This window comes from Sinohyriopsis cumingii, chromosome 18 (assembly GCF_028554795.1).
Source record: "Sinohyriopsis cumingii isolate HCF-2022 chromosome 18, ASM2855479v2, whole genome shotgun sequence".
Lineage (NCBI taxonomy): Eukaryota > Metazoa > Mollusca > Bivalvia > Unionida > Unionidae > Sinohyriopsis > Sinohyriopsis cumingii.
In genome coordinates, this window is record NC_142978.1 from 83,945,008 (window position 1) to 83,969,731 (window position 24,724).

Here is a 24,724-nt window from a genome sequence, read left to right on the forward strand (position 1 = left end):
TGTAAGTGTATTTGTGAGAGATGTTCTTTTTAAAATCTAAATTACCCATTGTTTACCTGTTAGGGGTCATCAGATCCCACCTTTTCCATTTCTGGAATGAACACTGATAGTGTTTGCTGGATAAAACTAGCTTAGTTGTCAAACATGCAAATTTACCTCCAACATACCAGGCTTACACCAACGCTCATGAACTGTCCTTAAACCATGTAATAGATACTGTCATATAGTAAAACATTTCTAAAAACACACTGTTGGGATTAAAAATATTGGCTGTTTTCAGGAGGTATTTGATCTGGATTTGAATGGCATTACTGGACCAAATCTTGCATCCAGTTTACAGATACTGGGTTACAGGGTTGAGTGTCTGAGATCACAGACATTAGCTCGTTTTGGTGATGGGGGCTGGCCTCCCCTCTAAGAAATCCCAAACAAAAAACATTTGTGGTACTGAAACTTTTAAGCCAGTGATGTGGAATTGCTCAAACAAATGGAAGAAAGTCTCCTCTTGCCTTTCCAAGTGGTGGGCCTTCTTCACCCCATGATTCTTGCCAACACTTGCCTTTCCAAGTGGTGGGCCTTCTTCACCCCATGATTCTTGCCAACACTTGCCTTTCCAAGTGGTGGGCCTTCTTCACCCCATGATTCTTGCCAACACTTGCCTTTCCAAGTGGTGGGCCTTCTTCACCCCATGATTCTTGCCAACACTTGTACTGAAAACTTCTTTCTCTCCAGGTTCAATGGGAAAAGCCTTAATATGAGATTGTTTTAGTTTGCAAAGAGAGATCTTCCTGGGAATCCCTGCTGCTCAATTCAGGTTCATGTTCCATGATTTTTCCCAACTGTGAGATACAATCAGGACTGCACTCAGAACTAGTATAATAGAAATGATGGTTGGGAGCTTGGCATTTCCATCTTATCCAAAACACGTCCACCTGAAATCTATACAACTGTACATAGATTTTGCTGAAGAATATGGGGTGGATGGACCAATCAGTATTAAAAAGCTGATTCTGGCAGGTCAGCAAGTCTGCATGAACAATGCACCTGCCTGTAATGTACAAGTGGATTCATTGACAATGACAACACCTAAAAAATGTCAAGCCAGATAACAGTAGTCAGGCGCCTTAGATCCTACTTGCCTCCTAATGTACATAGCAACAATCGAACTGTTGGACAGAATGCAGATGTATTCATGATGGACATGATCATCAGGAAACTGATACAAACTGAACCTAGAGGGCTTTGCCCCACTAAATTCTAGGAAGGAAGGAATGAGTTGGGTACCCAGCCTGTTTGCTCATGCATGCAGATCATGGTTTCTGGCTGTTACTCCTGCTGCAGACTGCCTGTCTTAAGCCAAGTAAGGTTCTCAGATTGCTGAAATGAAACTCCATGTGGCCCTAAACCATAAAACAAGGTGCAAGGGTTTGCCACCACTGGGATTGAAGGATCATCTGCAGGGATCTCACGGACGTGTGGCCTTATAATGAGGAGACCTATGAGGTGAAGAAAGAAGGGTTGAACTTCAATTCTCTGAGCAAATAGAAGACTCCACTAAATGATTCAAGACACATTCTTGAGACAACAACATCAACAAGATGGTTCAGAACTCCATGTCCAAATGAATGAAATGCTGGGCTGAGATGTGTGTGTGTGTGTGTGTGTGTGTGTGTGTGTGTGTGTGTGATTAGGATTTTTAACATAGGTTTAACAATTTTTCAGTCATATAGCTACAATGTCTGCAGTGTGGCAGTTTATAGTGATGTCTAGCACTGGGGCATCATGCTGCAGACATGTAGCATGATGTCCCACCCAGTCACATTTTTCTGACACCAGGCCGACCAGTCCTAACACTAACCTCTTAATGCTGAGCGCCTAGCAAGGCAGCTGTTAGTAACATTTTTGTAAGTTTTTGGTATGACTTGGCTGGGGATCGAACCCACGACCTCCCGCTCCTGAGGCAGCCGCTCTAACCACTAGGCCACTGAAGCAGTTGGGCTCAGAAATGGTTGGATTGCTCCATTACTCCATGTCACTACAGCCAACTGTTCAGGAGAAGTTATCAGATCCATTTTCATTTATTAGACATTAAAAAAAAGTCTTGACGCTTAAACCTCATGTCAATATCATCATCCCTTCAGAAGTAGTGATAACTTTTTTTTAAAGATGGTGGCCATACTGATGATAGCTTGGCACCATTTTCATTTAGGACCTACTAGACATAATAAGAAGTCTTTCAGTGAAAACCCTATTTTGATATAACCCTCCATTCTGTAGGATTGCAGTATAATGTTTAGATGGTCACCATGCTGGCTACACTGAATGTCCATGAGGCACCATTCCTATTTAGAACCACTTATAAATTAGACATTGGGATGAATGAGTGTACACAATTTCATGGCAATCCCTCCTGTAGTTTAGGAGGCATAGTGTCAAGAAATTTGCACTAATGGATGCTGATATCTGTGTTAACAACAATTTGATGAAAAGGGACAAATATGTCTGGTCTAATGCCTTACTGTCCATCATAAACCTCACCCCATACCCCATTTTTGAAAAATATTTATGTTACAAACAATATATTTACAGTAATTCCCTCCATACCTGTAGGTTTTCTTGCTGTTTGGCCTGTAGCTCCACCTTTTTCTGTAGCTCCTCCCTTCTGGCCTTGAGGTGCTGAACATGTTCCTCTCCCTCCTCTTCCTGTACAACATGCTCCTCCTCACTCTCAATCACCACCTCCTCTTCCTCCTAAAACATTAAGGGACACTTAAGAAATACAAAAGTGGCCAAATATCAGTCAAGGACAATATATAAAAAGCAATTGTTTTAGTAAATTATGTTACTCCAAGAATACTTACCAATCACATTAACGTTAGAAAAGAAGCTCCAATAACTCTTGAATAAGGCAATAATGAAATGATAAATCTGTGTCTTTCCCATCAAGACAACATATAGACAAAGGGAAGAAACTCTTAACCAATACTGACCACTTCTACCCAGTTTTAGATTGCGTGATTCATCAGCATGGCTGCCACATTGGTGGGGAGGCATGGAATGGTTTATCAGTAATGTGATCACAAAATGTTCTCACAGAAATGAAAATTACTAAAAAATGTTTTCTTCTTTTTAATACATTCCCCAACCACAATAACATTAGGAGAATACATAATAGGTGGAGGTAATGCTGAGCATCTGACCTGTACCATCATCACCCTTCTAGGAAAAAACCATACTGAGGATAAACTGCACTCCTAACCACGAGCATCAAACCTGGGTAAGAGAAAGAAAATAAAAGACTTTTATTAATGAGCAAAATTCTGGGTGAATCCAGTGAATGAAGTGTTCTATGCCTATGGTAAGGTTGTGCTGACTTCAATGGGTCTGGTTATTGTCTGAGTTGCAGTCACTGCATCTACCAGATTAAATTCTTGTCTCTGTCCATGATGCAGATAAAAGATACCAAGGATGAATATGCAAGCCAGCCATCAGCTTCTATTATGAATCACATCAAAATAATCTGTCTGAATGCCAGGCTTGCAGATATAGTTCTCATATCATGAGCTGAGATGTTCATGTTGTTGTTATAGGGTTTAACACCATTTTTCAGCACAAGATAGACTATATATGGCAGCCAGTATAAATGGTGGAGGAAGAACCCGGGAAAACCCCGGAAAGAACCACCGACCCTTGAGAAGCTACCAGCAAGTTTTCTCACATACCCACATTGGCCAAGCCAGACTTGAATCCTTGCAGACAGAGCAGAGGTGAGATGGCAGTGATCCATAACGATGATCGCTTTAGACCACTCTGCTGCTTGGGGGCCCGAGATGCTCAAGAAGCATATTTGATCTTTTAGATCACAGAATATGTCTAACTTATTACAGACTTAAGCGATGATGTAAAGTTGGGTCCCTTGGCATTTCAAGTAGTGTCTGAGGGCACAGACCAGATCTTACAACAAAGCCTCTCTAGACATATTGATGGAGGAGAGGGGATGAATGATCATTTGACTGCCCACTGATGGCAATTTATTGTTTACCATGAAACCTGGATTTCTTTGATCGAAATAGGATAAAGTTAGGGTCAACTAAACAGGCAAGCAACTCACTCATCCTATATGCTGTAGCTAGGTCTATCAGAAAAAATATTCTACATAATAGTAGCTCAATGAGATTCAAGCTAAAGATCTGAACTGGACCATGACAGCACTCAAGAAAGGTTCCATTTAGGAAACATGGTGCGAGATTTTGGCTAACTGAAATTAAAACTGGCCAGTTCTTACTGTGATAATATCAACTTTGCCATGATGCCAATATGTGTCTGAGGTAATGGAACAGTAGCCTTTGACAGTAATTGGGGTTAACCAGTTTCCTCAAAATCCAGAGAAAAATTTTATCTAGGTGCAAGATTAAGGCACTCAATGGGAATGTTATTGACTCTGTACAGTCCGCAAAAACCCACCATTTTCCCTTGTACACCTATTTTTCGAGAGGAAAAACATCTATTTGGACTGTTCAGTGAAAACAGAAGGTGCTCAATTTTTGGACTATAATATTATTCTGGAACTGTTGTGAATTATTTGGCTGAGTTCTGGAGTTATATAAACACTAGAGTAGTCATTTGTCTGAACCAAGAAGTACTTACAAGAAGTGAAGATGGAACATCTTGTTTTACTTTAAACAACAATGGTATTGGTAATTAAGCATGTCATAAACAATCTACTGTATATATGCCATTTTAAAACTATCAAAATTTAATGGGAGATAGGGACTCTTTAAAAATTACTCAGTGTTTCCCTTTACACACATTTGTGCATCAGGGACACACATTTGTGCATCAGGGATGCACATTTGTGCATCAGGGATGCACGCTGGAGAAAACTGAAGCACACATTTTGTTGCCGTGAGTTTTTTTGATGCAATGGATTCGCATGGTATGATTAGGATTTATTTAATATCGAATACATTGTACGAGGGGTGGCATTGTGTATACTTCGAGCATATGCATTTTCTAGTTCCCCACTTTGTTTACTCCCTGTGTCGCGCTCTTCTATTAGTATAGCGGATTACAACGCAGGGAAGATACAAATTAAGGAACCAGACTAGCATAGGCAATGTTATGACGGAGTAGCTTCCTCTAATCTTGTGAGCACTCACGCGATTTCCATCAAGCTCAGCAAGATCTCATCTTGATGTTTAACATCAATCCTTGTTGCACTAGAAAGTGATCTCCATATTAAAACATCGTGCACTAAGAATAATTAGCGAAGAAAGTGAAAGAAGCAGAACGCAAAAGAGCAACTGTGGATCTAACTTAATGAACAATGGAGAAAATAATTCCCTTGACTGGAATATGGCACATCCATTAGGATTACCGGTGTGACTTCTAATCGCGAAGACTGCTAAAGTGAATAATCCTTTCGTTACAGGGTTTAAGAATTTTAAAAAATCTGCCCTCGTTCGCCACAAGGTATATGGAGAACACATTATAACCCAAGACATTCTTTCACAACAAATAAATCAGTAAACTTGCTGAGACAAATGCGTTTATTTGGATTACACTGTCAGGGGGTCATTGCAGATTTTGTTGGTTTTTAACTTTGCTGCAATAAAAGAAAGATCTTAAAGTTCAAGTGTAACTTATTAGAAACAAGATGAATCATTAGCTGCCGTGATTTTTGGATAAATTTGTTCTAGGACGAAGTACAATGAAACCAATGATAGTATACATTTTATGACAAGCAGTAAATTAACTGCCATTTGGTTAAAAAGATTTATTAGGCTTTTTGTACTGGCTTATATGTAATGTGTTGGTCTATAATATTGCTTCAAAAAGATTATAAGGAGACTGTTAAAAGTACGACTTTAAAAGAAAAATGAAGTAATAAAATTGTTCTTTGAATGGACAATGCATTTGTTTGTTAATTGTTGGTTTATGTTTAGAGAGAGAGCGAGAATATGTTGTGCAAGCTGCGATATCCTATTTCAAGCTGAAAAAGTACGAGTCAGATGAAAATTTGTCAGTACATTTTTGACCCCCACATTTTTTATTTGACCCCCAGTTCTGACACCAAGGATTTTTTTTTACCCTCAGTTTTACACCGCTGGGGGATACACTGTTACTCCCATTTCAATATGAACAATTTTAAAATATCATTTTTATGGTCATCCCCTAGTTTCTCTATCTTTCTCTCCACACCTGCTATATTTCTAGGCAGTGGTGGTGAGTTCAAGACTCAAATGTGGGTTTTGTGGTCCCATGGGAGGTCATCTTGCAGGATGCAAGTAATTGACTTTTATAATGAAGTTATTGTGTATTAACATAGCGAATCAAATTAAAAAGCCTGTTATTTTGCTGGAAATTAACATTTAAAAATATAATAATTATTGATTAATAAAATGCAATAAAAAGTGTTGCAACCTATGATTAGTGACAAGAAATGATACTGCAAACAAGCTGTTACAGCAAACAGCTCTATCAATCACTTTGTTGATGTTCCTTTTAACATTACTTTATTTTATATTTACGTCATTATCAATTCTTTCATTTAAAACTTTGTGTTTCATATTTATCCCATTATCGTTTGTTTTATTTAACTGTATTTGAAACAAAAATTCCAATCTTGGTATCAATCTTATTTCTGGATTTTTTAAAATGTTATGCTTCTTTTTCTGGATCAATGTTCCAAAATGTGTCCTTGACCAAAATAAAATTCCAAAAGGTAAATAGGGAGCTATGTTAGCTCAGCTGGTAGAGCACTAGACTCATAATACATGGGTTGTGGGTTTGATACCTGCACAAGCCTGGTCAGATGTCTGGTTGTATCTTTGGGATAGGCACTCAACTCACATTTCCTCAGCCATGTACAGCCATAATGTATTAAGTGCCATCAGATACAAACTGACTGATCCATCAGTTACCTCCCCTGCAAACTCCTTTCATTACCTAAACAAATATACCACCATTTGCAGCTTCTGTGAATTTTATTGATAATAATCAACATGAGGCCCAAGTGGACTTGAAACTCCTCATCTGATTAACATCTGTCAAACAACTAAATGCAATTCAAGAAATTTGGGTTATCAGGAGCTTTCTGCATAAATATCTTCCAATGCTGTTGATTGTACACATTATGAAAACAGTTATTCAAGGATTCTTTAGTTTTTATACCTTTATCCATATCTGATAGCACATCGGCATCATTGGTCCAGTTCTGAAAGGCTTTTATGCCATGACATTTTCTGTCCAAGTTGTCCAAGTTTGTATTTTATGGTGGATTGGCATCATCTCTATAAATGTTAGATGGTTTCAAGCTTGGGGTATATTTTGTCAAAATGTACTCAGATTATGCAAGGTGAACAAGTTATTGAAAGATTTTCTAGTTATAGTAGCAGCAGCCATGTTTGATGGTAGATGGGCAGATTGGCATCATTTGTACATAGATGGGCAGATTTGCATCATTTGTACAAAGTTAAAAGCCATGTTTGATGAAAGATGGGCAGATTGGCATCATAAAAGCCATGTTTGATGGTAGATGGGCAGATTGGCATCATTTGTACATAGATGGACAGATCGGTATCATTTGTACAAAGTTAGAAGCCATGTTTGATGAATGATGGGCAGATTGGCATCATAAAAGCCATGTTTGATGGTAGATGGGCAGATTGGCAACATTTGTACAAAGTTAAAAGCCCTTTCTGCCAAGATGTTTTTTGTCAAATTTTGGTTTTGATGAATGATGGGCAGATTGGCATCATAAAAGCCATGTTTGATGGTAGATGGGCAGATTGGCATCATTTGTACAAAGTTAAAAGCCATGTTTGATGAAAGATGGGCAGATTGGCATCATAAAAGCCATGTTTGATGGTAGATGGGCAGATTGGCAACATTTGTACAAAGTTAAAAGCCCTTTCTGCCAAGATGTTTTTTGTCAAATTTTGGTTACAATCTATTGAGTGATTTGGTTACAAACTATTGAGTGATTTATGAAAAGAAGTAATTTAAAGAATTTTCTTAATGGCACATTGGCATTATTTGCAAAATTTCTACTGAAGAGTTTCTGAGATGTCATTCAAAGACTTCATTTTAATAACAGCTACCGTAATTATCGTAATTTGCATCATTTGTACAAACGTTAAAGGCCTTTATGCCTGGATGATTTCTGTTAAATTTACTCAAATTCTGCTTAGTAGTTTCTGAGAAGTCATTTAAGTACTTATTTTTTAATAGCAGTGCACATTTTCGATTGCTACTGAGCATCATTTGTATGAAACTGAAAGCCTTCTGTGCTAAAGTCTTTCTGTCAAAAATTTAGTCAAATTCTCTTAACATTTTTTAGATGAAATTGTGTCAGTCTTTTGCATTTTTAGTAATGGTGACCATATTTGATGGTAGACTGCCATCATCTGTACAGATTTGCAAGAATCTAAGCAAGGATGTGTTCTCTCGAATTTTGTCAAATACTGTTGAGTAGTCTTGCGAAGACATTTAAAGGTTTTTAAATTTTAAGAAATAGCAGTCACATTTGGTACTGGATTGGCATCATTTGTATAAATTTATAATTCTATAAACCAGTATGATTTTTGATGTGCATTCTGTGGAAAGTTGTTGTATGCTTTTTCTTTAAGTAATCATGGCCATGTTTGATGCTGGATGGCGTTTTCTGTATACATTTGAAAGTCATCTATCTTGTCAAATTCTGTTGAGCAGTTTTAATAAAAGAAGCTGTTTAAATGTTTTTTCTATTTTTAATAGTGTTGACATAACTGATGATGGATCAACATCATTTGAACAAATTTTCAAGACCTTCATGGTAGAATGCTATCTGTCAAAATGGTCACATTCTGATGAGTTTTTTTATAAAAAGAAACTGCTTAAAGGATTGTCCATGGATATCAGATTCAATGAACAAAACTGAAAAGCCTTGAAGCCATAATACCCCTTGTAAAATTATGTCCAAATTGTTCCAGAACCTTTTGATATGAAGTTGTAAATAGAAATCATAAAAGGGTAATGCATGATATCAAAAGAACATTATAGCCAGCTTAAGTAAATAAAACCTATGCTTGTTGATACCTTGTTGAAGGCATATAAAATCTCCAAAAATATTTTAAAGTTAAATAGACAGTCTTTTTAAGGACACTTCTGTAGTAGTGTAAAACAATATATATCCCAAATTTCACCAAGGTTGCATTTGTGCAACATGCTATGACACTGCAGGTATCTCTTATATGTGTGTACCTCTGACAGCTCCTTATCTGAGGATTGATTCTCTTCATCCTTTTGATCCTCGTAGCCTTGGGGTGGGGCAACAGAATAGTACTTCCTGCTCTCCACATTAAATGCAAGCATGGGGGGCTCTATTCCACACAGGTACTCCCCAAACAGAGACAGCTTCTCTATCCTCACACAGGCTCTGGCAATTTCCTATAACATGAAAAGGACAAATAATAATAATAATAATAATAACAGCAGCAGTTATAATAATAACAACAACAATAATAATAATAAACAACCCTATCTATTATTTGTACCTTCTCTATAAAAAATGAAACACAAAATAATTCACCTGTTATAATGGTAAAAGCTTATTAAGCTGTCTTCAGTTTTTCCACTAAGACTTTTAATATGTGGTAAAGTAATTGGAATAGGCAGCAAAAAAAAAATTTGCAAATATAAAATATAGGCTTTTTCAAAATAATTCTGGCAGAAGACTCTAAATATTGCTGACTGTCAGTTTTTAATGGAAATACAATCTGCATTAAAATGTTGAATGATGCAATGACTAAACAAGACTGTAATCAGTGGTTCCACAGCTCGTTGCTATGAAGCTTTTACAGGGTTCCTGCACCAAATGATTTTTATTTTCCAGAAGATTTTAAGGAGAAAATGACAAATTTCAGGAGTCATTTTTTTTAGAATCTGATACTTTGATTAAAGAAACAACACTGCAGTTAAGGCACATGTGCAAAAATCTCTTAGTTACCTGATTCAACCATGGCTATTGATGCAATATGATCTTTGCAAAATTGTTCACTGTAAGTTGCAGTGGAAAAATAGCGAATTTTGTCTAAGAAAATGTTTAATTTAGCTTTTAAGTATCAATTTCCAGGACACTTTATGACAAAAAGTTATTTTCAAGGAGGTTTCCAGGATAATTTCATTGAATTCAAATCCCAGTTGGATTCCAGGATCTCATTAAAAATCAGAAGGCATGGGAACCCTGCCTTTAGTAGTCTCTAACATCCACTGCAAACCATAAATACCACCTTGAAAATAAATTCAAACTTAAGCTGACCTATGAAATGTTGGCCCCTGTAACTGAACATACATAAAAGTAAAAACAATCACTGCAGAGATGCTATAATTAATCAATAAAAACCAAAGCGTTTTTTTTCTTTTCAGATCATCATTTATGAAATCTGTTTCAGAAGCTATTCCCATTATGCACTCCCCTAACAGCCTGTTTTTGCTGGGTGAGACATAGTCCCTAAGTGACCCTAGGCTGATGACCAGTACGACCACTATCACAAGCACAGTTCGAGCATCAGTGATTACCTTGATTATTTTCTACAGGTAAGCCCTCAATGCATGCAGCTGAGTCTTCTAATACACACTCATTCAAATGTACAATGTACAGTTATCCTGTTGAGAGGAACCTTCCACAACAAGAGATGTATAATCATTAAAATGGAATGAACATATCTATTCCAACTTTCATCAGCAATTGTTAGACAAGGACTTCTGTGTATACATCAACATTTAACCTATGCCAGTAAAGCAAATATTGAAGGTCACCGTGACTCTGGTTGGTTTGAAAGGTGTAGTACTAAATATACTGGCAGTCTGTGTCATGTAAAATGGCATTAAACCCATAACTACCAACCAACCAACCTGAGAAATGAACATAAAACACAAAATTTAACCTAAGCCATCAAGCTCAAAATATGGGCCATAATGATATAGTTTTTGCATTAAAGGTGTAAGACTCAATAAAATACATCCTCTCACCAACTTTTATGATTCTAGATAGGATAGTTTTGTAAAACAGCATGAAAAAACACCTGTTTTGTTATCAGCAAATGCAAAAACTTTAAATAAGCCAGGTTAAAAATAAAATGAAGAACAAAGTGACTGGCTTTTTGTTGTTGTTGTTATTGTAGGGTTTAACGCCATTTTTCAGCACATGCTAGGCTATACACGGCGGCCAGTATTAATGGTGGAGGAAGAACCCAGGAAAACCCCGGAAAGAACCACCGACCCACGAGAAGCTACTGGCAAGCTTTCTCACATACCCACATTAGCCGAATCCAAGACCCGAACCCAGTGAGATTGTTGTACTAACAGAGATGCATAGATTCATCATATTAGACAATTCTAGCATGAACAGAGCTTGAGAAATAAAACACAAAATTTAACCAGTCAGTAAAGCATAAATATGGGTCAGTCACCTACTTCTGTGATGAATCTGAAGTACTCATCAGGTGCATCCCCTCACCAAGTTTTGTAAATCCAGCTATAACAGTAGGTATATAGGATACACAAAAATGTGAGCATGAGCTAAATGCAAAAAAACACAACCATTAATGTACATTTAATGAACATGCTCAAAGTTATCCCCCTTTTTCCCATCCCTGATGCTATGAAACCCACTCCAAACTGTCTCCTAGGACCTAGGCAGCATGCTTTTACATAGCTTTTACAAGTATGGATGCTAATGAATGGGGTAGTATAATAACTTTACTCTTCTATATAAAGAAAAGTTAATGCGAATGATTATTTTTTATATTTAACGGTCACTTTGGTTCTTTAATATTTCTGTTCGATGATCCTAAAACATTAAGATAGTGATATCAGGAAAAAAAGGCTTGTAGCCAGATCATTTATGCCTTCATGAATAAAACGGAAAAGGAGAAACAAAAGTTAGAATAACAACCTTGTCTACAGTACTGTGTACATAAGATGTTGAGGTTGGAGCACTAAGTAGAGGTACAAATCCAGCCATCATCACATCTTCAGATAGCAAAACTGCCTCACAGCCTGAAAGATATTAAAAATTTGAAAGCTTTTTTCTCCAACTTTTGATGCACTTTCAAGTTGTTACAAGTTGCAGACTAGATACTGTCAAAATGAGAGGTGGCAGCAGTAAGCAGTCCTTATTAAGTTAAGGAGACAGTAACTATTAGGTATTTGGAGATAAAATAAGCTACACTACTTCAAATTTTACTAAAAAATGACAATGATATATACATTAAATATGACCATCAAATTATCATTGCATAAGCTCTTTTGGTCTCCAGCAGAACTAAGAAATAAAAATATCTCTTCAGAAAACTAGATCATACTTCAGATGAGATTCAGTATACTTCCAATGAGATTCAGTATACTTCCAATGAGATTCAGTATACTTCAAATGAGATTCAGTATACTTCCAATGAGATTCAGTATACTTCAAATGAGATTCAGTATACTTCCAATGAGATTCAGTATACTTCAAATGAGATTCAGTATATCAGTTAATCAAGACTTCTTTATCTATCCATTTATTGATATATACAACCACCCATCACCCACACTATATGTCTAGGTAGAACTATCAAATATCCAAAGCTCACACATACTGTACCTTCTTTCTTCTCACTATAGAGTTTGACAAGTGATGTATCCATGTCTTTCAAGATGTTGCATAACTCAGCTGTGGAGACCCATACATCAACATCAGGACTAAAAGAAAAAGCGATCTACTCTCAAAATTTTAAAAGACATTGAAAACTTATGACAAAGGAAAATGTTGCTGTCATGAGAAAAATAAAGCATTAGGCAGTTTTTGCATTGATAAGTACAATGTACCTCATTGAATTCAAACTAATTATTAAATACCCATTTAATTTTCCATGCTGATTCTAGTAATAAATGCAAAAATGTAATCATGCTTTGTTCAAAGTCAGAGAAAAGAACTTGTTTAACATGGCATATGAATCAAGTGAGGCGTGATGGCCACAACATCCTTCTCCACCATCTTAAGCTAGTACCTTTTGCCAACTTGAAACAAAACACATATGTAATTTTGCATATTAATTACATGCCATCTTAATATCCAAACTTTGATGCTGCATACGATACTGATGGTCTAAATGTACCGTATTTTCCGACCTACAAGTCGATGCGGAGTATAAGTCGAATTGACCAATTTTGTAAATTTTCCATCCTTCGTCCATATATAAGTCGATTCAGAGTATAAGACGAGGCCAGGTCAATAACTTGGCTTTGTATTTTATACTAGTAACTTCCGGTTGCATGAATATTGATGGTATCGTTGTATGATATTCCATATTACTGGCAATTGTGAAATTGCATTACCGATGCTAACATGCTTGTGATTTTACTTCTGAACTGCTATATTTTGTTATCAATTGACACAGCTGAATAAACAGTCCAGGCTTGTTTTATTATAACTGAAAGCACATCCATGTTGTAGTTCATTTTATTACCTGTAGTTACGAACGTAACTTATACAAACTTGTCATTTTCTATCGTAAGTTTGAAAGTCACGGACTCCGTTAAATTGATTCGTATACATATATATATATATATATATATATATATATATATATATATATATATATATATATACATACATATACTATTTTTTAAGTGTTTGTTCTGTTTGGACTTGGATATAATTAACATTTTATTACTAATCTATTCAATGCTATACCCCACTATTATCTTTATCGGCGAGTTCGAATACAAAGTAATGGGTATGATCTCTTGTCCTTATAACAAATTTTGTATGGACAATGACTTCAATAAAATGTTGACAGATTTTCATTTCCCTAAGAAAAGCCTCATTTCCCTACTGGCAGCCTCGCTGATTTGACCTATTCTGTCGATTCTTGCCCTCAATCTGGTTTCAATTATAGCCAAAGCGCTAAGCATGTTTAATTACCGTGTAAATAACACTGCATAGCCATGTGGTTGTTGTGACAATGTACATCGTAATTAAAACAAGAATGAATTATTGATTTAGAGGTGTTTATTGATAATGGAATATAGTAGGCTCGTAGTATTGAGGATTATCACAATCGTCAGGTAACTCAAAATACCGTCTTTTTTCTCTTTGCAAAAGCTACAAATAAAAACCGCCCTGAATAAAAGAAAGATCTTGTACACGGACAATTTTTTTCATCTCTCACTCTCTCTCTCTCGTGCGCACACACACAAGCACACGCGCGCTCACAATATATCTGATTTTAGTTTAGTTTAAACCATATTTGTTTTAATTATGATATCCACTGCAACAAGAGCCACGTGGATGTGCATGCTATGATTATTTTATAAATAATCATAGAACGCTTGAGTTAATATGGATTACATCCCTTTGTAGGATCAATTGGATCAATCAAAAAGCTATGCCGGTAATTGCTCACGTGTGTCCAACATTATACTGGAAAATCAAATATTAATGGACCAGTTATTTCATATCTTTTTTTTAGGAACAAACAATATGCTTTGAATTAGTACAGTACACTATAGAGTATAGGCCGTAAGTGTGCTATGCGGCCCGGTGAAGTTTTTACCGGTACGGTAAATTGTTTTCTTTTATTTTATGTTTGAGAAATAAGAAAAAACATGCAGAATGCAAAATAAATAATGACAAAACTTACAAATATAAACGCAGTCATATTAGTTTATGACAATTTATTGACATAGTAATTTAACATGAATTTGTACTTCTATGTGACCTGTTTTCGATTATGCCGATTATAGAGCAATGTCAATAGCATACCGGATACTGTAATCCATATATAAGTCGATGCAATTTCAATGACACAATCCATATATAAGTCGATTCGGAGTATAAGACGAAGACCGAACTTTCAAGTAAAAAAGTATCGACTTATACGCCGGAAAATACGGTATTTCTGTATCAAACTCAAAACATTTTTTTCATACATCTATATTAAAATTACTTACTACATACATATATAATGATTCAGAAGTTACTAAAGTTGGGTACAATAGTTTTATTCAATTTGCTACCAGTCACAAATTTAAAGATTAAAAAAAAAGGATTCCTTATGTGGGAACAACAGAATCCCTCTGTCAAGCCATGAATTTAAGTACCAAACAATAGGACCCCTTTCCCAACCCATGAATTATGTACCGAACAATAGGACCCCTTTCCCAACCCAAGAATTTAAGTACCAAACAACAGGACCCTTCCGCAACCCAGGAATTAAGTACCAAACAATAGGACCCTTCCCCAACCCATGAATTTAAGTACCAAACAACAGGACCCTTTCTCAACCCATGAAATTAGTACCAAACAATAGGACCTCTTTCCCATCCCATGAATTTAAGTACCAAATCATAGGACTCCTTTCCCAACCCATGAATTTAAGTACCAAACAATAGGACCATTCCCCAACCCATGAATTTAAGTACCAAACAATAGGACCCTTTCCCAACACATGAATTTAAGTACCAAACAATAAGACCCTTCCCCAACCCATGAATTTAGTACCAAACAATAGGACCCTTCCCCAACCCATAAATTTAAGTACCAAACAGTAGGACCCCTTTCCCATCCCATGAATTTAAGTAACAAACAATAGGACCCCATCCACAACCCATGAATTTAGTACCAAACAATAGGACCCTTCTCCAACCCATGAATTTAAGTACCAAACAATAGGACCCCTTTCACAAACCATGAATTTAAGTACCAAATCATAGGACCCCTTTCCTGCCCCATGAATTTAGTACCAAACAATAGGACCCTTCCCCAACCCATGAATTTAAGTACCAAACAATAGGACCACTTTCACAAACCATGAATTATGTACCAAACAATAGGACCCCTTTCCGAACCCATGAATTTAAGTACCAAACAATAGGACCCTCCCAAAACCCATGAATTTAGTACCAAACAATAGGACCCTTCCTCAACCCATGAATTTAAGTACCAAACAATAGGACCCTTCCCCAACCTGTGAATTTAAGTATCTAATCATAGGACCCCTTTCCCAACCCATGAATTTAAGTATCTAACAATAGGACCATTCCACAACCCATGAATTTAAGTACCAAACAATAGGACCCCTTTCCCATCCCATGAATTTAAGTAACAAACAATAGGACCCCATCCACAACCCATGAATTTAGTACCAAACAATAGGACCCTTCCCCAACCCATGAATTTAAGTACCAAACAATAGGACCCCTTTCACAAACCATGAATTTAAGTACCAAATCATAGGATCCCTTTCCCATCCCATGAATTTAGTACCAAACAATAGGAACCTTCCCCAACCCATGAATTTAAATACAATAGGACCCCTTTCACAAACCATGAATTTAAGTACCAAACTATAGCATCCCTTTCTCAACCAATGAATTTAGGTACCAAATAATAGGACCCCTGTCCCAACCCATGAATTTTGCACCAAACAATAGCACCCCTTTCCCAACCCATGAATTTAAGTACCAAATCATAGGAACCCTTTCCCAACCCATGAATTTAAGTATTAAACAATAGGACCCCTTCCCCAACACACGCATTCTGTACCAAACAATAAGAACCCTTTCCCAACTCATGAATGTAAGTACCAAACAAGTGAGGGGCCCGGAGTGGCCGAGTGGTCTAAAGCGCTCTTCGTTACGGATCACTGCCATCTCACCTCTGTCTGCGGCGGTTCGAGTCTAAGATTCAGCCAATGTGGGCATGTGAGAAAGCCTGCCAGTAGCTTCTCGTGGGTCGGTGGTTCTTTCCGGGGTTTTCCGGGTTCTTCCTCCACCATTAATACTGGCCGCCATGTATAGCCTATAGTGCTGAAAAATGGCGTTAAACCCCACAACAACAACAACAACAACAACAACAACCAAACAAGTGTACCCCATCCCCAACCCATGAATTTAGTACCAAACAATAGGACCCCTTCCCCAACCCATGAATTCAGTACCATACAATAGGAACCCTTTCCCAACCCATGAATTTAGTACCAAATCATAGGACCACTTCCCCAATCCATGAATTTAAGTACCAAACAATAGGACCCTATCCCCAACCCATGAACTGAAGTACCAAACAATAGGACCTCCAGTATACTTTAACAGTGCATAAGCTGCTATCTGCACACTAAAATTGGATGACAAGGGATAAGAAAAAGAATATTAAAAACCAAAATACATAATGGATATAAGTAACTGTATGCAATGTGTGATCATGTGTGCATAAAGAAGTCATACTTACAGCAGGAACAACAAACACTGTGTGAGATTGTGCAACTACTGGAAACTTAATTACCTTTCAGGCATGGAAAATTATTTTTGACCAGACATTAGAATCATCACTGTTTGTGTTTTTACAAAAGTATATCTAATGTTAAAAATGCAGTATGCTGCATCACTCAATCACACTTCTTTTGTGGTCAAACAGGATAAAACAGTTTGTAAAATGTAAAAATTGTAATTTATTCCAAAAAATTAGTTCATCCCAAACATACCATCCTCTCAAATTTCTAACAATTTTTATGGTTAGCCAATGAATAACATTGAAATTAAAGTGAACTTACAAAATGAGGATAGAAAAGTAAGTTAAATCTCATCAACTCTGACTAAGTAGAAAGTTTTGCAAACAGAAAACACTATTTTCCTACAAAAACACTGGATATATTTCATCTTGTGGTACTATAAAACTGATATATTTTAACTTGTGACTTCACCACTCATTAAAATATTTTCTGTAACACATGATGAAATTCTTCCTGTATTAATATACAAGAAAATATATTTTATTTATAATGTACTCTAGTATAAAGTGACCTCACCTATAATGTAGTGCACTTTAATGACTCTACAGAATAGCACTATAGTTAGCGATCACAGTAGAATACAACAGAAGAAACTGAGAAATTGGAAACTGATTCAGCATTACACTTTAAAAGTACAGGACTCTATAACACATACAATAAAAATATATAAATATAAAACACCCTCAATTTTCTGTGAGACTTTTGTTTAGGAAACCATCATTTAGCACAATCATAGGAAAATGTACAACATGTTGCAACAGAAACACATAATATGTTACATCAAACACAATGTGAAAGGAAATAATAACCGAACCAGCAAAACCTACCCAAACCTTGGGTCTCTTATTGCTGGGGGTGGATTCCAGAGGTCGGAGTGACACATCATCCAGTCTGTCCATATCTTGATACCTGGCACAAGCTCCTCCAGCTCTCGGCTGAACATGCGCGATGGATACTCCTGTGACTGAACATGTATATGTAGCAATGATGAGCAACGCTTCACTAGGATCCCAAACATGTCCAGCCCCATCTGGACTGCATACTCCTGTAACAGGGAGTGACAGCTGCCCTCCAGAGATTGATCTGTACAACAGGAAAGTCATTTAATGCTTTCAATAATAGTATGCAGTGTAAAAACATTTGCACAAGTTGAAAATATAATATAAAAGATACCTGACAAGCTCTGAATATTTTGTTTTAACATTTTTGTTTTGTCAATTTAACACCAGTTTAACACTCTCGTGAGTTGGTGGTTCTTCCTGGGGTTTTCCCGGGTTCTTCCTCCACCATTAATACTGGCCGCCTTGCATAGCCTATCGTGTGCTGAAAAATGGCGTTAAACCCAACAACAACAACAATCAATTTAACACCAACTGATAGACAAAATAAAATTCAATAAAACAAGTACATCCTGTCTCCTAACCACAGCTACTGTAATAACAGCTGTTGAAACTACAACCCTAAAGCCCCATTCTAATTTATTCACTTTCGCTCAAATTCAACAAAGAATAACAGCCCTACCTTTGAGAGCGGTGTTCTCAATGGCAAACATGTTGATGGCAGTCAGTTGTAGTAGTCGGGTGGGGCTGATGGCGCCATCTTTTAACAATGCTTGAAATTCCAGCAGCATCTGACCACACACCTCAGGGAACATCTCCATACTATAAAACAATGCCAAAAAGTTACTGTCCATGTTCTAAAATAATGGCAATGACTTGCTATCAACAACAACTGCCAAACCTGATATTTCTAGAGGAATCTTGCAACAGACATATCCCATGAAATCAGCTTTAGATGAGATAAAGTTCCTGAAATATTTAATACACCTCTCCCTTGATAACTCGCACATAATGGGGTCCACAAACATAGATCACACTATAAGCGTGGGTTCAAGTTACTGAGGGACCTCCAAACACAGAGAAAAAAATCCACTTAGGCCATACTTCAAGAAAACTGTGGGGGGTTAAGGAACTGGGCTGTTTAATGAATGAATCCTTGTTTAACAGTCACATCAATAATAATTGTTAATAACACTCTTTTTCTGATGAAGTTGTTCGTTATTCTGCATAAATAACATTTATTTTCAAAATGTCCAATATGTGAAAGTTTGTTCTGACTGGTTTCAACAATCATCATGTGTGCGCAAAAACATCTGTGTATTATGTCACTACCTTTTGTTTTGTTGATTAGTCTGGTTCTCAAAGTGGTATTTCATAGTATACTGCCAAGTCAGGAGTCGGAGTAGCAGGGAACTAGACTAACCGTTGATATATCAACAAACAAGATTCCTTTTTTTTCAAAAACTAGCGACATTTATTTCATGAGACAATCATCTATGTTGAAACTCAAATTTTGTATTGTTCAGTTAGTACAATATTGATGTCGTGATTTCACTGGAAGTGATAGTGAAACTTCTTATCTTCCCTGATGATATTCTAAGTGCCAGTTCAGGAATTGACTGAAACTCGCTTGCCCACAATGGTCCATATCTGTGAAAAAAAAGCTCTTTATTTTGCAAAATATTTGTTTTGCTTGGTTGCCTTGCTATCTTTGATCACAATTATGAATGAGTCAGTTAAATTAAGGTAGTTTATGCTACAGACACAATAACATTTATAACTGTTCAATCGATCAACTGAAGTGAGTTTACCCAACATACGACCGGTTGCATGCCTTTTAATTTTTCTTTTATTCCATCTCCTTTATTTGATTCAAAAGACATAACTGACATGATAATACAAAGGAGTTCAACTTTTAATTAAATGCAACAATACAACCATTACTTCTGCAAGTCAGTTATCAAAACACGATCGAGACTTAATTGGGTTCTCAGAGAAACACCTGCTGACATAGCTGACACATTTTATGTTTAAATACACATTGCATTTATGATGATTACACTTATTAAGAAGAACTAAAAGAATTAAAACACAAATTTCACTTAATAAAATGATTTAATTGGCATTGAAATATTAATGTACTTCCTACACTAGGCGTAAGTGACATTTTCATTGTTCAAAAATTTCCTTGAATATCTTTAATTATGATGTACTAAGAATGTCATTTGGAAAGAAAATGTAACCAATTATATGACTTCTTATGAAAAGCTGATGATTTCAAAATGTTGATTAAAATTTCCAGGTCCTCTCTACCGTTTTCGACCAAAAAATGAGCAATACATCAACGTTTCAGTTAGCAATTTTGATAGCAATTTTCTTCAAGTTCAAAAAATAGGGATCAACTTTTGGGGGGTATTTTCTGGTTAAAAAATGGGATCCACACATGACCCTGCAGTTATCAGGGTGCAAGTTATCGAGGGAGTGGCATAACTAGTTTATATCCTGTCTGTCTTGTCCTTTATGAGACAAAATCATAAATTTTTAAACGATTTTGCTGAATTTGTGGAATATAACAAAATAGCTAAGCTCAAATCAAAGTTAGGTAGCAAAATCTACATCGAATTTCATGTTGAGAGAAGTAGAGAATGGACATTTTTATTATAGATTATGTTTTACCCCTTCACAATAACATTAGGAATTCTCATCTAGATACATCGTAGACTGTAAAGTATGTTAGTAACAGTAGCTCTTCTACACGCTTACCAGATATTCCTTTGGTCAAGTTTAAGCAATACATCAAAGAGGATTCTCACATTTGTGGGAAAGTGTGGATGGGCTTAATCTTTATGTGAATAAGTAATTATTCTAGGAGAAACTAAACTTTACAATAGCATTTTTTTTCTTCTTTCATTATTGAATACATTACCGATCACAATCACATTAACTCAAAAGAATAGGTAAGAAGAGGAGGAAAATGCATACAACCTCTACCATTGTCACCCTAGAGATGGCACTGTGGTTTGCATCCTCATGTGAAGGATAAAACAGCTCTCTTAACAAAAAGCAACACAACCAAGGGATAATTGCAAGGAACATGTTAATACATCACTCCTTTCATATCCTTTCACGGTGGAGAAATTTCTAGTTTGTGAAAGTCTCTATGCAACTGAATGGCTGAACTTTATGTAAAAGGATTACCTCATTAGTGCCTGACAAAAAGGAGAACTATGAATGGACAGAGATGGAAGACCTTTGGTCTAAGATGCTTGAGCAAGCAGGGACTCATCTGGATTTATATGGGAATGGCTATCGCTAAACTGAGTAGACTGCTGAACCAGGACCTGTCCAATCGGAAAAAGGCCATCAGAACCACTCTGCAGGTCCGATCTCTTGCTTCTAAATAATTTCTGAAACAAGAACATTTGGAGAGAAAGTGTATTCCAAATCTGAGTAACAGAACATTCACTGCCCAAGCATCTGGGTCCTATAGTTCCATTTGGTTGCAAAATGATCAACCGCTGGATGACCCTGATGAGTGCAGATCCAATGGAAGTTTGACAGGTGGAAAGATAACACAGTGTGCACAGTTGGACATCTCCTTGATGGTAAGTCAGCTAGAACACAATGCCTGCCCAGGTTATATCTTGTCTGTACTCAACTCAAATGCTGGAAGCACTAACAAAATAAATCCCACACCAGGACACAAGGATCTGATGATCTGGTTCCCCCTTGTTTGCAGGGGTAATTGACCCTCATCTTTTGACTTGGGCCTAGAGTGCAGGATATCAGAGTGGGGTCAAAGGAGGGAATATGTAATAATAGCAGGTAAGTATTACATAAAATAATAAAAATTAGTCTGCTCCCCCCCCCCAACACATTTAAGAGCAGTAAAGCATTACCTGTTATCAGTGCATTGCTGAATGTGTCATTTAGGAGGAAGGCTGATAGCCTCAACAATTCTGTACTTAACCTTACAGTAGGAGTATTCATTACTGCAAGCTGGAAGAAGGTTATGCCACTTGTACCATTAAGATAAGGCCCAATGAATAAAATGCCTTCCCTCCACTGCATCAAAGACCAAAGGAAAAAGAAGGTTGTGTTAGATCACTAGAAGGTGCATCTTATAAAGACTTTACGGGCTTTTTTTTCCCATGACAGAATTGAATGAGTCATAGAGCTTAACAAAACCACAAAAGTTTATATACCAAAGCCAAACAATAACCAAAATTAGCCAATGTAGAAATGTCCCCCTATATTCAGTATAATCTGAACAGCCTTTAGAACAAGTACAGTGTGATCCCGCTATAACACAGTAGTTGGGAGCCATAGAACCCGACCGCGTTATAGACCAAACCGTGTTCTAAGCAACCAGGTCAGTTAGCTGAAGAAAATGATGCTTGTACCCCAAAAAAGTTGCAAGGGTGTGTGTAAGTAATAAATGCGAGTGGTCAAATATGTGCTTCATCGGCACAGTTACCATCTTCAATTGATGCATATTAAATGAGAAATACACTTTTAGTGAAAACAGAGAAGACATATATAATAGTTTACTTTATATAGAGAACCATGAATTGGTACATATACTTGAATACTGTTTATATATACATGTCTAATGTATAGCATGAATAGTATCAACACCATGTACTCATCCACGAACCTCATCATATACACTGAATCCACAATACAAGTGATTCCATCGAAAATATGCACACACACACTGCTTAAAAATATTCAATAATTTTGTCACAGGTCATATTGGTCTGAATTCAGTGGAAAAACATGGCACATTTACGTAACAAATGACGAACCACATTTACTTTTCAGTACATCCCAAGTCGGTAAAAGTTAGTTTGCAATTTAAGCCGCCATTGGTAGCGTTCGTAAGCACAAACTTTTTCCCTGCAAAAAGGAAACTTTCATGGCAAAGTTAACGTGTTCCAGTCACAATGGAAAATGCAAAAATCCATCAGATTTGATGAGTTTTATTTAAGTTTGGTACTGACTTCCTTTTGAAAAAAAGTTCTTGTTTTTATTGAAAGATTGTAGTCGGCTTTCTTTGATGAAGGGTGCATGCGTTATCGAAGTCACTGCTAAAGGACAGCTTTGGAGAACCAAACAAATGCCCATTTCTTATTGTGGCGGCAACATCAAATAATTGTATTGCATGATCGAGACTGATTTTTTTTTAGTTGCTGAGTATGTTTTCATAACAATCGGTGCTTCAAAGGTACTCTGTTTCCTCTGAAATTTCAGCAAACAATTTTATCTGGATACCTTTTAAAAAATTAATTTGCCATCATTTGGACTATTTATTCTAGATACTGTCCCTCCATGCCTATCGAATAAACCAATAAGTAAGATGTATTTTTTTATTTTTTATTTTAAAAAAATCTGTGGTAGCAGCTTGATGCTGCCTTACACGCATGCATCTGAAAATTAACAAAGGGTCAATGGATGATAGAGACGCAGGTGTTCTGGTCTGATGACAGGGATTATTACAGAAAATGTGAGTATTCTGGTCTGATGACAGGGATGATTACAGAAAATATGAGTGTTCTGGTTTGATGACAGATTATTACAGAAAATATGAGTGTTCTGGTCTGATGACAGGGATTATTACAGAAAATGTGAGTGTTCTGGTCTGCTGACAGGGATTATTGCAGAAACTGTGAGTGTTCTGGTCTGATGACAGGGATTATTACAGAAAATGTGAGTGTTCTGGTCTGATGACAGGGATTATTACAGAAGCTATGAGTATTCTGGTCTGATGACAGGGATTATTACAGAAAATGTGAGTGTTCTGATGACAGGGATTATTACAGAAACTGTGAGTGTTCTGGTCTGATGACAGGTATTACTACAGAAAATGTGAATGTTCTTAAGGATTTAATTCTGAGTTAAAAGAAGAGGAATTTTACTTACCATCCACATACAGATATCAGTCTTTGTAAATATATTAATTACTAGCAAGCAGCCAAAAATCCTATGAAAGCTAGATTACGAGATAATGCCTGGTCCGGTTGATCTCCGTTATCAGAAATGTCAACAACAAAAAAACACAACATACAGAACTCATGCTAGGTGTCAGGAAAAGCGGATTATGATATAACAATGCACTGTTTAGATGGTTTGTCAATATGGACAAAGAATTTGTTTATGTAACAACAGATAAATTTCAGTGCATTTTATATCCAGTTTGTGGCTTCCTTTCATGGGGCCTCTGAATTTCTGCATTCCAAACCAATGGTTGTATATAAAAGTTCAAATAGTCAACTATGTTGCCAATAAAAAAAATCGCCACATGGTATATTTTGCCGCCAATAAGGAAAAACGTCCAAGTTTGCGACACTGGCGAAGACCTACGCGATCCAAGAATAAACTTTTTATGCATTATTTTTCGTACTTTTTAGAAGAAAAAACTACTTTTTCGTGTACATGAAAAATATATATACAATTTCTGGAGCCACACCACAATCATCTTGTATTCCTCATATGCGATCTCTTCCCCAAAATGATAATAAACTTTTTAAGTTTTTATTCGTACTTTTAAGGAAGATTTTTTTGTTT

General features: G+C 36.5%; 1 protein-coding gene across 1 annotated transcript in view; it reads right to left on the reverse strand.

Annotated features, from left to right (window-relative positions):
• Positions 1-24,724, reverse strand: part of LOC149777187 (telomerase-binding protein EST1A-like) — a 134,248-nt gene that overhangs the window by 7,652 nt on the left and 101,872 nt on the right. The window contains exons 11-16 of the mRNA XM_089942555.1: positions 18,840-18,979; positions 18,146-18,401; positions 12,629-12,726; positions 11,939-12,042; positions 9,244-9,429; positions 2,605-2,751 (exon numbers count right to left, since the gene is read on the reverse strand). Of these exons, the coding sequence (XP_089798681.1) occupies positions 2,605-2,751; positions 9,244-9,429; positions 11,939-12,042; positions 12,629-12,726; positions 18,146-18,401; positions 18,840-18,979 (931 nt within the window). The remainder of the gene's footprint in view (positions 1-2,604; positions 2,752-9,243; positions 9,430-11,938; positions 12,043-12,628; positions 12,727-18,145; positions 18,402-18,839; positions 18,980-24,724) is intronic.